We start from the raw sequence: 14445 nt of genomic DNA, 5'->3' as shown, positions 1-14445 counted from the left end.
AGCATTTTGCCCATCTGGGCTATGGCATCAGACATTAAAAAAAAAATCGGCAAGGACAAAATGACAGAAAGCCCTGGGGGGGGGTGGTAGACAGGGAACTGTCACTTCCTGGAGTCGGATTTCAGGAAAGACTGCATCTCACCTACCCAGAGGAATGCTGAGTTCACTGAACACATCCTCCGGCTCCCAGGAAGGCAGGAGCAGGGGCTCTTTCAGCTCCACCTCAGAGTAGTCTGGTGATCTCAGGTCTTGCGATTTCACTTCCACATACCTGGGGTTTTCTGCAAAACATGAGCCAAGCCAAAAAAAAAAAAAAAACGAATGAAACCCAGCATGCCTCAGAGAGTCCCTGCAATTCTGTCCCTTGCAACTGTGTGATTGGGAATTGTCCCTCGGACTGCTTAATCACATGAGGCTGGGCTGATGACTGCTAATTAGAACCAAAGCGCTATAATTAAGAGCGTTTTCACCGCCAGAAGAACTCCACGCACAGGAACGCTTGGCAAGTCTTCACGCTTGTCCTGGGGGCGGGGATGGGCTGCTGAGGCCTTCAGCTGGGATGATCCACACCCCGCCCCTCCCAGTGTCCCCCAAATCAGTATCTCTGCAGGCAAAGGAATTGTTGAAGGGCAATTGTGTTGACATCCACGGAGGCTGGGACAACAGGTAAGGCCATTCTCACCCCAGGCTTACCAAGCGGTGACCGGGTAAGCTAATAAACCTCTAACACCAGCACATGTGGAGACCTAGGCTGCAAAATAAAAGGGGTTCCATTGGAGAAGTGAAACTGTCAGCACCCCTTTATTCTTGCCTCCTCTAGTCAGTCTGGGCCTCCTGGTTCCTCTAGCAACAAACAGGCAGCTCAGTGGCAGAGTTTCCATGGAGACTCAGATCCCAGCAGGTGAAAAACAGCTCAGGTCAGCTTGACATGGAGGAAGAGTCCCTTTCCCCAGGTCCCCTACAGCTTGGGCCACCCACAGGGTCTGGGTTGAAATGTTTAGTTTTCAGCCTTTCCTCTGCCGAGTTCTGCCCCGTGACCCTGACTTCAACCTCCGTTACGCCATGAGCTTTCTGTAAAATGAATCTCTAGTTATTTTCACTATGAGACTTTTCAGGGCTACTCTCCCTCCCTCCCCCGCAGAGCCCTTGATGGATCTCGGTTTCCACTTGGCAGAGAAGCAAGGGCTTAGCCTATTTTAAACTCTCTATTTCATGATGTCACAGTGCCCAGCATAGACACAACATCACCTCCGGTGGAGGCGGAGTCATTCCTGGGACGAATCTTGTATCCCTATCAGACCCTGGAGAAAAATGGACCTGAGATAGTAAGAAGGAGAACAAGCCATACCCTTGGCCAGGCCCTGTTCCTTCCCTGTCCCTTCTCTCCTGCCACACTCCCTCACCCATCACAGAGAAAACAGCCAGGGGGTCCCCCACATGCAGGCAGGAGCAGCTAGCTGATCCCAAGGAATCCAAACTCATTTTGCTCAGAATTCAAGCTAATTTTAGTTGTCCAAACCCATCTGGGCTCCTGTAAAGGCGGAGTGGTCCAGCCTGTCTGAGTTTGCTTCTCAAAGCATAGGCCGCCTCCTATCTGATTTCCTTTACACCATGTGCCCCAAAGCTCTTAGGAGTTTTACTAGGCTTGTTACGGTTTGGCTTCCGTTAGTAAATGACTTTCTGCACCGGCTTCAAGGCAAGTCGAAAGCTCCCTTGGTTTTGCTCCAGCCTGCACATGCCCATCCTTCTTGAGGGGAGCCATGGTCTGATCCACCCAACCGCCCGTGAGGAAGGGGAGGTAGTTACCCTCGGTCAACACTCCTGGGCAAGGCTGGCTTTGGAGGTCGGTTTCAGGAGTGGGGCTGGCTTTCTCCTCCAGGGGGCTGTCTTCACCAGCCCCATCTTCGGGGGTCCCCCTGGCCTTGCAGTCATCAAGAAACGGGCTCTGCTGTTGGGCCCTCTCCTCGGCTGGCTGGGGGGAAGACATTTGCTGGGCTGTAGTAGAGGCCAGACAAACATCTGAGCTCTGCGCTCCCTTTGCCTCCTTCTCGTAGCAATCTGAATCCTCCAGTGAGAGGCCTGTCTCGCGTTCAGCTGGCTTCCGCTCAGCGTCCAGATTTAGGCCAGGCATTTCCACGTCCGTGTCACTGGGACAGCTCGTGGAAGCCGAGGGCAGTTGTCTGGGCAGCTTGAGGCTGATTTCTGCAGCCCCGTTCCCTACGGTCTTGACTTCCTCCCCGGTGAAATCCTCGGCCAAGTCCAGGTCCAAGGTGGTCGTCACACAGGGACAGATTTCAGGGCAGATTTTGTCTTTCTGGTCAATAGGCATAATTTCTTCCAGTTCTGGGATGTCTGGCTCCATGATAAAATCTTCTTCTTCCCCCACCTCGTCCACTGTGACGAGCTCCTCCATATTCGTGGGGTACCAGTTCTCCCCCTCTGCCTCACTTCCACTCTCCCAATCTTGCTCCTGTGTAAGAATGTAGAACGGAGGTCAGAGAGTGGCTAAGGCATCCAACCAGGGGACACAAACCTTGGCCATAAGGACCCCTCACACCAGAAAGGTCCTCAGCCTTCTTTCTTCTACCTGAGAACAATTACTAGGTAATTGGAAGCTGTGAGCCACTCAAGTCTCACATCACTGACACATGCTGAGGATGAGACTCAAAATGGCACAGGATTTACAATAGATGCTTCATGCTTAATCTACCATGTTGAAAAATGAGACCAGGAATTTCAATCCCTAGTACATAACAGATGCTCGATAAACAGGTTCCGAATGAATAAATACATTATACATGCGAAATGCTTGCTGGAGCCAACTCCTTGTCCGTGGGGACACCATTAAAGGTAACTGTGGCATAGTCCCTCACACAATTCCTCTGAGCAGCCTCTCCCAGGAAGGCCACAATCTCTGTAGCCACAGCAACTTCCACCCTCACCCTCAACCCCTCCTAAGGTTTTCTCCCTGGTGTTCCTTGCAGCCCATGGACTCAGCAGACAGATTTGGGAGATCAGCTGTTCCTGACCGGAAAGGTACAAAGCCAGCCATGTTCCAAGAACTCTCCCCCCACCTGCCGGGGGGAGCCCCAGCCCCGGAGGACTGTAACTGTTTTTCTTTTTAATTACATAAAATAACCATCACAAGCACAGTAGGTGTCTTGCTATTCCCCAGGTCTGGGTCTGCGGAGGTCAGGACCCCAGCTCCAGTACTGAAGCACTGTCTTTCTGTCTCCTGAGGGACCTGCTTATTTGGAGAGACTGGCTCTGGAGCCGAGTCTTGGGGTGGGGGGGCATGTTCTCTCTCAGGTGCGCAGCCAAGTCATTGGAGAGTGAGGCGGGGCCCAGCAAGCGAGTAAAGATCCCCCAGGAAAGACAATCCCAAGACCCCAGGCAAAGCCACCCCTGCAAGAAGAGGTGAGGGGACTGGGTCACTCACAGAACCATGGGTGGGGGCTCAGCCACATTCAGTGCAGCTGGTCATTGGCAGGCAGGGTGGGGACTCCTGGGCCTCTGGCTGAAGCACAGATGGGACTACGCTGCCAGTATCTGGGACTAGTTTACCTTCTTTGTCCTTGTGTTCTCTGGATCAGAGGACTCTGTCTCTTTCTCCTCTCTGCCCACTGACTGGGGGCTTCCTTCCGTGCCCTCCTGCTCCAAAGGAAGAACAGAACAAACAGAATCAACAGTGAGCAGAGGCAGGGAAAGAGGGAACACCAAGAGAAGAACGCCACTGAGCACAGCTGGCCACTGGCAGAGGCACTTCATGTCCCTTATTTCCCCTTTCCTTACAGAACCCCTCAGACACGCCGTTGTGATCATCTTCATTTCACAAAGGAGGAAACTGAGGCTCAGAGAGGTTCTTGCTCACAACACACAGAGGCAGAGAAATGTCTTAAAGTCTGGTCTGATGTCTTCAGGGGGTAGAGTCCTTGGTAAACTGGATGTTTTGTTTTTGTTTTTGTTTTTGCAGTGAGGGTGAATTGAAGAAGCCAAGGGTAAACTGAGTCCAGGTGACCATCCTGGTGACATCTCCCCAACAGACCCATCCTGCCCATAAAAATATCACATGTGGCCACTTGTGGGCAGGAAGGGGGCTGCCACCCAGGCAGTGCTTCTCACCTCTTGTGCCCTGTCTCTGTCCTACAGCCATAGCCAAGCTCACGCTCCCTTTCTTGTCTCCCTCCTTCCGTTCCTTCCCCATTTAAGGTCCTCACAGTCCTGCCCATGAATGAGAAACTGAACACCTGAAAGCAACTGTTTGGCTCTGGAAAGAGGCTTCTCGCCTTCTACAGGGGTCAGCCATCGAGAGTCCACAGGCCAGACCCGACCTGCTGCCCGTATGTGAGCTAAGAACGGATATTATAATGTTGAACAGTTTCATCTTAAACAGTTACATAAGTACCCACATAAAATCCTCAGTTTTGCCTTTGGGCCCACACACAATATTTACCATCTGATCCTTTGTAGAAAAGGCTTGCCAATCCCTACTTTAGAAGTTTCTCCCATGACTTAAGCTTTGGTCATCAAATCAAGGACTACTCCAGAGACTTCCAGAGGGCAAGATGCATTTTCTTGACATTTTTGGCTGAGACTGGTTCAAAGTAAATGACCCCAGCTCTAATGACTTCCAACCTGACACACCCCCCTCGGGCTGACGAGGAGCCAGTTGGGGCAGGAGCCCAGGGCTGACCGGTTTAACTTGTTAGCACCAGACAGGAACAGATAGTTCAAATTGTCAAGGCTTTGTTCTTCTCAGTGTTTTGAGACACAAATTCTACCAAAAGCTTTGGCTCAAGTCTTCTTAAGTGTGAAGCGGCTACAGATAACCTTTTCAGCCATGGGAAGCCATAGCTTCTACCAAATGGTGACCCCTTTTCTTTATCTCCCTTAATAAATTATTCATGTCCCTCCCTTGTTAAAATAAATAGTCCTTACCCTTCACAAGCAGTTTGTGCAAAAACACATTCCTAAGGACAAGAGTCAAGCTGGAAGAAGCAGGGACAGCCTTGGGGACCTGGCTGGAAGCCCCCAATGAGGCAGAACCCTGCCCACACCAGGGCCTGGACTAGTGCTAAACCACCTCCTGACTGGTCTCCCACTTCTGCTCTGTACCCTTTCCCAAATCTATTCTCCCTAAGGCAATCAAGAATAACCGTTCTAGGGGCTGGGCATGTAGCTCAGTTGGTAGACTGCTTGCCTTGCACGCACAAGGCCCTGGGTTCAATCCAAAGCACCAACACACATACACACAAAAAATTCGAAAATGCAACAAGTATCATATTTCACTTCCTTGACAAAATGTTTCATTTGCTTCCCTGGCATTTAGGATAAAGGCAAACATCTTTAATCTGCCTACAAGGTGCATGATTAGTTGCTGTGCACAAATCAGCCTCCCCTCCCAGCATGCTGACTTGGCCCTCTGCTCCAGCAACACAGGCTTCTGGCCACACATGGAGCCATTGCATAGGCTGCTCCCTCTGTCTAACCTTCCTTTTCACCCAGGAAATACTTACTATTCCTTCACATCCCAACAGGCACATCCTAACCCAGGGACGCCTTGGTTCCTTACAGGTACTGACAGTGCTATCCCCCTCTCTCCTCGGCACTTTACACTGATGCTGTTCTGTTTGAGAATGACTTCATTAGCAAGTCCTTCTACTAGATGACTGTAGGCTCCAGGAGATCAGAAGTCAGTGCTGCTTTACTCACAACTAGTGACCATGGATATTGGTCAATAAAAAAAATGGATTTGATAGAAGGGGTTGGGGTGAATAACAAAATGCACCTGCTTCAGAGCATGCTGGGGTCTCTGTATGGACAATATAGCTGGTTTTTCCATGTATTCCTCTTATGGATTGTTTATGCTGGGGTCTGCATTCTGAGGGTCTCTGGGCTGCAGGTGATCCACAGACATGTTTTGGTCTATACAGTTTGTAAAGCATGGGAAACTTCATACAGATATCTGGACTTGGGTCTTGCTCCAAGAAAAGGAGATCTAATAGCAGGAGGCAGGCATTCCTAAATGACAGTTATAGACTACAGCTGAGCAGCTGCTGGCTGCCCCCCCGACAGACAGGCACCAGACATGGCCCCAGCTCTCCCAACTGGCCCCATCTTCCATCCTTCCCGGACCTGCCTGGCTTCCCTAACCTGAGTGTCTGGGTCTAGTAAAATGGATGGCTTCTTTCCCATGCTTTCTTTATTCAGAGACATGGTTTCTTTCCTTCCTCCTGGGGTGCCGTGGTCAGGACTAAGTCTCATGTATGGACATAGCCCCTGGAGAACACTGAGTAAGTGCACACCTGGGCTTCTCCACTGTGGACACTCTCTCCAGAGAGCTCCCATCTCTGATGAGCACACACTCATTAAAGTGCTACAACCACCTTGTGGCCATGTCCATTTTACAACAAAAAACAACGAGGCAGAGAACAGGGTGTGCCCTGGTTCTCAGAAGCCACGCCTTCGCTGTCAGTGTCTTGGCTCCTTCCTTCGTTCTTTCAACAATGCTTATCAAATGCCTCCTCTGTGCCAAGCCCTATGCCATGAACCAGGACACAGCTGTGGACACAGCAGACTAAGATTCCTGCCTCATGGACATCACACTCGGGGGTGATGGGTGAGGACGGATGCTAAAGAAAATAAAGAGGCTGAGTGATTAGCACTTCCCAAAATAGGGAAGTGGAGACGGGAGAGAAGTGGGTTGGTGTGTTTAGACTTTCTGCAGTGGCTAGGGATAAATTATAGCCAAGACAGAGGAGGTGGGAACATGTCAGGTGGAGTCTGGGAGTGGTCAGCTCCTTGGCAAAGGCCCAGAGCGGGAGAGGAGCCTGGTGAATTAGAAATGCAGTAAGGACATGTCCTCAGCAGGTCCCTGCTGCCTTCATTCCCAAGTTCAGTCATTTCTTATTAACTGACTCCTGGGGCAGCCCCACAGGGATCCGGGTTTTCCTCAAGTTCATGATATGGAGTTTGAGAAAATATAGAAAACTGTGTTTTTCTATTATTCCAACTCACAGTGTTGGTCTGCCCAGCTCCAAACCCACAGAAACAATCTACTAGGGGCCCTGATAAATACTTAGTGACCCCCTTTGAGGACTATAGAGGCAAAATCAACTAGAAGTATAGAATTAAGGGAAATGAGGGCTTTTCTGGGAATCTTTCTGGCTCTCGGGATGATTCAAAGTATGTGTCCCTGAAATGGACAATATTATGCAAACAATGAAGCAGGGTAGGAAAATCAGAAGGTCTCAGAAGTGTGGGTAGGAGGGCAAAGGGGAGCTCTACCCCTTTGCCAAGGACACAGGGGTGTGCAGGTTGGATTGGTGTATGAGGCCTGGGCTTGTGTTCGGCCAAATCTTGCTCTCTATTCCTCTGAGTCTTTTGCTGAGGCATAGTGCCATCATCGGCACCTTCAACACTTCCAGGCCAATACAGCTGTCCCTTAGTATCCACAGGGATGTGTTCAGAACTCCCTTCCTGCACCCAAATCTGCAGATGTTCAAGTCCCTTACCTAAAATGTCACAGGATTTATATATAACTTATATGCATTCTCTTATATACTTGAAATTGTCTCTAGATTATCCATAAGACCTAATATCATGTAAATATTGTTATGAACAGTTGTTACACTGTATTGTTTAGTAAATAAAAACAAGAAAATAAGTAAATAAGTCTGTGTATGTTTAGTACAGACTTAATATTTTACCATCAATGATTTCAATCCATAGTTGGTTGAATCCACAGATCCAGAACCTGCAAATATAGAAGACTGACTGTGTACTCTTCTTAAAAACATCTGCTGGTTGACTAGGTCCTCAAGATTCCTTTCAAGACCTTAGCAAGGCACACAATATCCTTCATGAAACCACCCTGTCCATTTCCCTAATCTCATCTCCTGTTCCTCCCCTTGCTGCGCCAGTCAACTTTAAAACAGGCAAAAAAAAATTACTAGGTATCCTTTCAATAGAACACTATTGAAAGTGTTCCAGGATATCTGACTCTATAGCAGTCAGGACCTTTCAGTATCTTGAACTAAGCTATTTCACAACTTTGTAAGTTTCAGAAAACTGATCAAGATACAAATGATTCATGATTCTTGTTCAGAGAGATGCAAATGAATTTTATCTGGTACAGCTGCAATTGATTCCCAATCCTCTGTGGAAGAGGCCAGTTTTTTTTTTTAATTTGTTTTTTTTTTTTTTAGTTGTTGATGGACCTTTATTTTATTTTATATGTGGTGCTAAGAATCAAACCAAGTGCCTCACGCATGCTAGGCAAGTGCTCTACCACTGAGCCACAACCCCAGACCAAGAGGCCAATTTTACATCATTTGTCATTTGCAAATTTGTCTCAGCATTCCTGATTGCTTATATACTTTTACATCTTATAGGTCTCTATTAATTAACGAATTGAATAAAATCTTTAACATGTGTTCACTAAAATCTTTACACCAGAATCATGATTTTACTTTAAAAAAATAACCAATCATCTTTTAATATGCTCTAAAGATGTAACCACATGGAGATTCTTCAGCTTCTTTAATAGTCTTTCATTTTCACTTTTGCCCTTGCTATTGCTTCTTCCAGGAACCCCAAACTGCTTTTTGTCCACATTTAATACCCAGCTCAAATATCACCTTCTCTGTGCAATTTTCCTCTTCTCCCTGGGCAGAGTTGATTGCCCACCTAGTCCACTGTAAATTCCAAAATGGTTTCTGTTGTATGCAAATTATTTTATAGGTCTGTCTCTACCATTAGACCTTGGGTCCTGCATAACACGGGCTATGTCCCATTCACCTTTGAATTCCCTGTGCCTAGCACACCACCTGGCAAAGTGGTACTGCACCCATGCACATAGGAATAAAGACTAAAGTGTCCAAAAGTATGACTTTCTGGTGTTTGTGGAGTTGAGAACTGGGTACCTTATTTGGACTTAGTTGTTACAAACTCCTGGGTCAGGATGACTAGGAGATAGGCATAGAAGATTTTTAAAATCAAGTTCCTTATGCAGAAGCCAACCCTCTACTATCCCACCCCTACTTAAAAGTCGGAGGCTCTGGCAAGAAGGAAGCATAAGTCAACTCAGAATATAAACCCAGTACCCAGAGTCCTGCCCATGACCCCCACCCACTGTGGGAACTGAAGCAGTGTGGCAGGGCGTAAGTCTTCTTGACACTTGGATGAAAGTGCCAGCCAGTTGTCATGTATTTTTATTAAAATGGAACTAAAACCTTGTGGGCAGTGTCTATAGAAACACGCCACACCCTGGGCGCCCAGTATAATTTAGCGGGTGGTGACCGCTTCTCATATACCACTCTCATCAGAACTCCAAGATTGGAAGATGCTTTTGGCAGCAGAGAGGACAAAATGGACCAAAGAGTAATCCCCTTTGGCAGATTCCGTGGGTTCAAATGCTCAGGGCCACTCTACCTGGACAAACAGGACTACAGAAGGCCTTCACCCTATGTCCCTCCCTAATTTCCTATAAAGTAAACAGGGTGCCGTGGGATTGAGGGCCAGACTGCCTATAATTGCCCATAATTCAGGCTCTTTCACAAGAAAGTCCTTGGGCAAGCAATGTAGTTCTCTGTGCCTCAGTTTCCTCATCTGCAGTAGTAATGATACCAACCTCTTAGGCTGGCTGTGAGGATGAAGTGACTTAATTGAGAACACATGTGGAGCATAGTGCCTGGCATACAGCAAGCATTCACTCATTCAGTAAATACTCAGCATCGTTAGGTTCTGCTCTGGGACCTGCCTTGCCTTACCAAGGGAAGGAGGTGGCATCATTACCTCATTCTCGGCCATTTTGCTTTCTTTTCCATCATCAGCTCCTTCTTGGTCTCTGTCAGCTCTCTTGGTTTTATTTTTCTCACTCTGCTTGGATGCAGCACCCTCAGGGGCCCTGGTGACCTTGGGCCCTAGCCCATCTTCCTTGCCAGAGTCATCAGGGTGGAGGTGTCTGCTTTCCCGCAGCCTGGCCTCCTCTTTCCTCCTGGACCTCCCAGGGGTGTCCTGCTGCTTGAGGTACTTGTCCGACTTGGCCTTGGGCTCTTTCCGGTAGTGGCCTTCCTCCCGGCTTTTGTAGCTGGATGCAGAGTGCAGGGGGTTGGGGGATCCAGACCTGGGGTATTTTTCCCGGTAGCCCCTCCCTCCTTCAAGTCGCTCGTCCAACTCGGCTTTGTCCAGCTGTCGGGGGTAGTGTTTGCGATCATGTGCCCATGTGTCCGTCCTGTCCCTCTTGTCCTCCCCGTTCTCCCTCCAGGGGACTGGGTCTCTCTCTTCCTCCCTCCTGGCAAAAGGAGAGGGCTCCCATGAGTCCCGGCCATTGCCCCAGTCCCCGCGGGAGGGGCCTGGAGGACTGTGGGAAGAGCTGCAGGAGGTGAAGCTTGGCGTGTGGGACCTTGGGGAGAGTGACCGGCTCACAGGACTGCGAGACCGGGGACGTTCTGGGCCATATCTGTGAGGGAGAAAGGAGAGGGATTTAGAATCTGCATGTTCCCCACCCCATCCCACCCCCACCTGGCACTGGCATACTCAGTCTCTCCCATGGATACACTGGGCATAACCCTACCCAGCTGGACACTCTTCAGTCACAACTGTCCAGAACCGCAGGACGTGGTCCAAGAGAAGACCTGTCCAGCCTACTGGCTTCTACAAGGAGGGACTTTCCCTAGGCACGGTATTGGCCGCTCTCTGCCCCATTGGTCATTCTGGCTCCTGGGAAGAATAATTGGATTGGTTTAGTTCGGCCCTATCCTTTTTCCTCTTGGAAGTGAGCGGTGCTCAGAGACTCAGGGACTCTCATCCTGGGGCTACGGGTGTGGGGGCTGGGGGTCTGAGATTGTCCTTGTCCAGCTTGGGTAAGGCTGCCTAACCCTGGCATTCAATTAGCCAGTCCTTTTATAAGACTTGAAGCTACCCCTCTATCAGAATACAAGTGACATCTTGGCTTCTATTTTTCTCATTTGTTGCTTATCTCAATTTGTGAAGATTCGGAGCTTGGTAGAGGGATGCTAATTTGTTGGTGAGTGGCAGTGGGGAAGAGTGAACTCAGAAATTTCAAAAACAAAGAATTAAGCAGGTATTGAAGGGTTGAAGGAGACCTCAAAACTAGAACCTTCTTATATTTGAGATCAAGAAACCAAAACCCAGATAAAGATCCCAACCTGCCTAATCCCCCTCTACTCTATCACAATACTGCAGGCTGCATGATATGGCCTTGCATATGTTGGTTAAAAACCCAAATAACCACAAATTTTTAAAAATGCACAAACATTCTAAGCATGAACACTTATCACACATACACATACAAACCAACTGAGCCATATGCCTGATATCCTAAAAGGGTGGGCAATTTTTATTTGGTTCTCAAATGTTGGACAACCATGAAGCTCTTACTGGCCAGGGGACCAGGCTGCCTTGACCATCACGGAAGACAAACATTTGGGCTCTGACCTCTATAGTGAGGTTAGAGCGCCATCTGTGGCATCCCTGGGTAAGAACTACAGACTGTGCTGGCCCCATGACCACTCTTGCCTGTTGCCCATCTTGATTGTCTTCAGGACTATCTTTAAGTGACCCTTATCAGCTTGTAGCTGCAGCTTTGCCTGGTCATCAACTTCAACTGGAAGAAATGAGTTGGAAAAATGCACACAGTCAATGTTCAGAGTAAATGTGCAAGTAGCTGGGTTTTTTGAGACCATCGGCATTCTTTTTCATCTGTCTACATTCAGCTCATGAAAAAACCAAGAGCTGGCTCTAAATAGAAACCATACCCTCACATACATGCACACACATAAGCACACACGCACATGTATGCTCAGGCTGTTCTAGAAGAGCACAGATTGCCTCAAAGGGCCATGTATTAACAGGCCTTTTGTTCTATTCCTACAAAGGAAAAATAGCCTAGCATTTTGCATTCTGTTGATGTTAACCCAAGCAGCACTTTTGGACTGGTGCCTTTCATTGGGAACATGGACAGGTAGAATCCAGAAGGGCAAGCAGATGGGACAGGAATGAGGATAGGGCATGGTGTGACTCAAATTCCTTAACAACGAGAGACAGGAGAGTGTTCCCACTGCCTAGAACTGCCCTGAGACCCGAAGCCTCACCTGTCTGCTTCCCGGAACATGTCCCTCTCTCTCTGGGAGTGGATATCCTGGATGATAGCAGCCACGGTTTTTCCAGGTTTCTAGGCAAAGTCAGAGAGATCACTATCAGATCAGAGATGGCTTCACCAATGCCAGAGGGCAGCAGCAGTGACTCTGGCACTCTAGTCCACCAAAGAGGGAAAGTGCCTTTCATGAGGAAGAAAAAAAGGCCTAATCCAAGCGATGAGGAGTGTGAGCACCATGTGGAACAGGGCAGGGCTGAGGTCCTGAGAATGTGGCATCCACAGAGCTGGGGATAAAAGGAGCCTGAGTTTACGACCCACATGCTAAGGATAAGCAGTGTTCCTTAATCCCCATCTCCTTCCTCCTAAATTAAAAAAAAAAAAAAAAAAAAACTTCAAACATGAGGGAGGGAGTAAAAGGAGGGACACTATAAACTTGGAAAGAGACTTGAAGGTCACTGAATGCAGCCTCTGCCCACAGACTCCTGCATACCTCCAGGCTCACCAGCCACATTGTGTCCCAAGCAGATGGTGACTCCTGGAGTTGAGTGGGGCTCAAGTCAGAGAGTTAAAGAATCCGAACTTGACAACTGACACTTCACCTCCAGGTTCCTTTCCATGCTGCGTGACCCCTTCCATACCTTATTCCTGTGTATCCATACATAGGAATTACCTGGTGCTCAAGGAACATCTGTGAAGTGGGCATGGAGGACTGTTTCACAGATGAAAATGCCAGGCACCCAGAGGCTCATCCCTTTCCAGATCACTATGTGCTGGCTGTGCCTGGACAGGACCAAACCAGTCCCCGAATCTTAACCAAAGCCCTTTCCTAAACTCTGGATGGACAAATAACAACAAAATAATACAAAATAAATGCTTTCAAAATATAAATTTATGAGCACCAAAGAAAAGGCAGAAGCATTTTTCAAAAGACTGAAGAATTCACCCATTTAATAAACATGTATTGAGCAGGGTGACTTTTATGGTATATAAGTTATGTTTCAATAAAGCTTATTGAAAAAAAAACAGGACTAAAAATCCTCAGTCTATAATGGCAGACCTGATAAAGATTTTTATTGAGAAATTTAATCAGTTACTAAGTTTTTTTTTCAACTGGGGTGTTCTAGCACCAAGCTATGTCCCAAGTCCTTTTTATGAGGCTGCCCTTGAACTTGTGATCTTCCTGCCTCAGCCTCCTGAGTAGCTGGGATTTCAGGTATGCACCATGATACCCAGGCTCTCAAGTATTTTTTTCCCCATGTAATTCCAAGAAACTTTAAATCATTCAAACTTCAGGTACCATCATGTATCTCATTTTATGGATGGGAAAGCCAGGTTCAGAAATGTGATGTAGCTGGAACTAGAATCCTGTGAGTACTCTAAGCAGCTCAGCTGCTAACCTGTGTTATTGTAGAAACTGAGGCCCCGACTGGGAAACATGCAAAGTAAAGGGGGAAATGAAGGGGGAACTGCCTGTGGCTTCAGGGTGAGAGGTCCATGCTAGGACACAGGGAAGAGGTATGCAATGTTCCATCCAGGGAGAGATCTCTTGTCAACTGAAGATGCAAAAGGAAAGAAAGTGGAAGAGAAGGCAGCTGACCCTACCCCTGTGGTGTAAAGACACAGGAGGTCAAGAAACCAGCCAATTCCTGCTTGACAGCAGGTCCAGGAACTTAGCACTACTTGGATCAGCCACCTCAAAAGGCACCTTGTAACTTTGATGAGTGTCCCTCTATGTACACCTATAAAGGTTGGCCCTTTATGGGAATATGAAAAGTGCCACTTCTACTAACCAGGTCACTCAGAATGTGCACAGTCAACCAGGACCTCACCCATTTGAACTGGGCCACACAGCGCCCAGGCATGAGCAAGGAAAGAGACTGGGCTACTGCCCTGGGCTGAGAAGCCTGCTGCCCAAGCTGCCTCCTGTCTCCCTCCACCCCACCATCCCACTTAAGATCACCGGTTCTTCAGCCTGGGTGATTGGTCACCTTCTTGCAGTAGAAGGGACCACACAGTGGAAACTGGCTACTGTATCATCAAGGGAAAGGCCAGCTGGGATGCTGCTTCACAGAAAGACCCATTACAGTGCTGCCCTCATGCAGGCCAGCGCTTGATGAGCAGTGGAGCTTGGGAAAGCCAGTCGGAGCCATCAGGACCAAGTCCATGCGATGAGATTTGCCATCACTCTAGAGGCCACATCCTAGGTCTCAAATCTGAGGTCCATACTACCAAGACAGAATAGCAGGCAAAGGCTAAAGAAGGAACCCCAAACTGGGTAAAACATACATGGCAACTTTTCAGAATATAAAAGTAAAAATTCCCTG

The 14445-nt window shown here is 48.1% G+C and overlaps 1 protein-coding gene across 4 annotated transcripts in view; it reads right to left on the bottom strand.

Annotated features, from left to right (window-relative positions):
- Rbm20 (RNA binding motif protein 20) overlaps nucleotides 1–14445 on the bottom strand; it is a 181785-nt gene that overhangs the window by 13574 nt on the left and 153766 nt on the right. For all 4 annotated transcript variants that reach the window (XM_046450427.2, XM_058581300.1, XM_058581301.1 and 1 more), the window contains 5 exons: nucleotides 12117–12196; nucleotides 9796–10462; nucleotides 3565–3651; nucleotides 1807–2470; nucleotides 147–281 (listed from right to left, as the gene is read on the bottom strand). In XM_046450427.2, coding sequence (XP_046306383.1) covers nucleotides 147–281; nucleotides 1807–2470; nucleotides 3565–3651; nucleotides 9796–10462; nucleotides 12117–12196 — 1633 coding nt within the window. The remainder of the gene's footprint in view (nucleotides 1–146; nucleotides 282–1806; nucleotides 2471–3564; nucleotides 3652–9795; nucleotides 10463–12116; nucleotides 12197–14445) is intronic.

Source organism: Marmota monax, unplaced genomic scaffold (assembly GCF_021218885.2).
Source record: "Marmota monax isolate L192 unplaced genomic scaffold, Marmota_monax_Labrador192_F-V1.1 WCK01_AAM20220418_F8-fsc00004, whole genome shotgun sequence".
Lineage (NCBI taxonomy): Eukaryota > Metazoa > Chordata > Mammalia > Rodentia > Sciuridae > Marmota > Marmota monax.
Note: the sequence above shows the minus strand (reverse complement) of the source record. Positions and strands in the feature narration are given on the sequence as shown.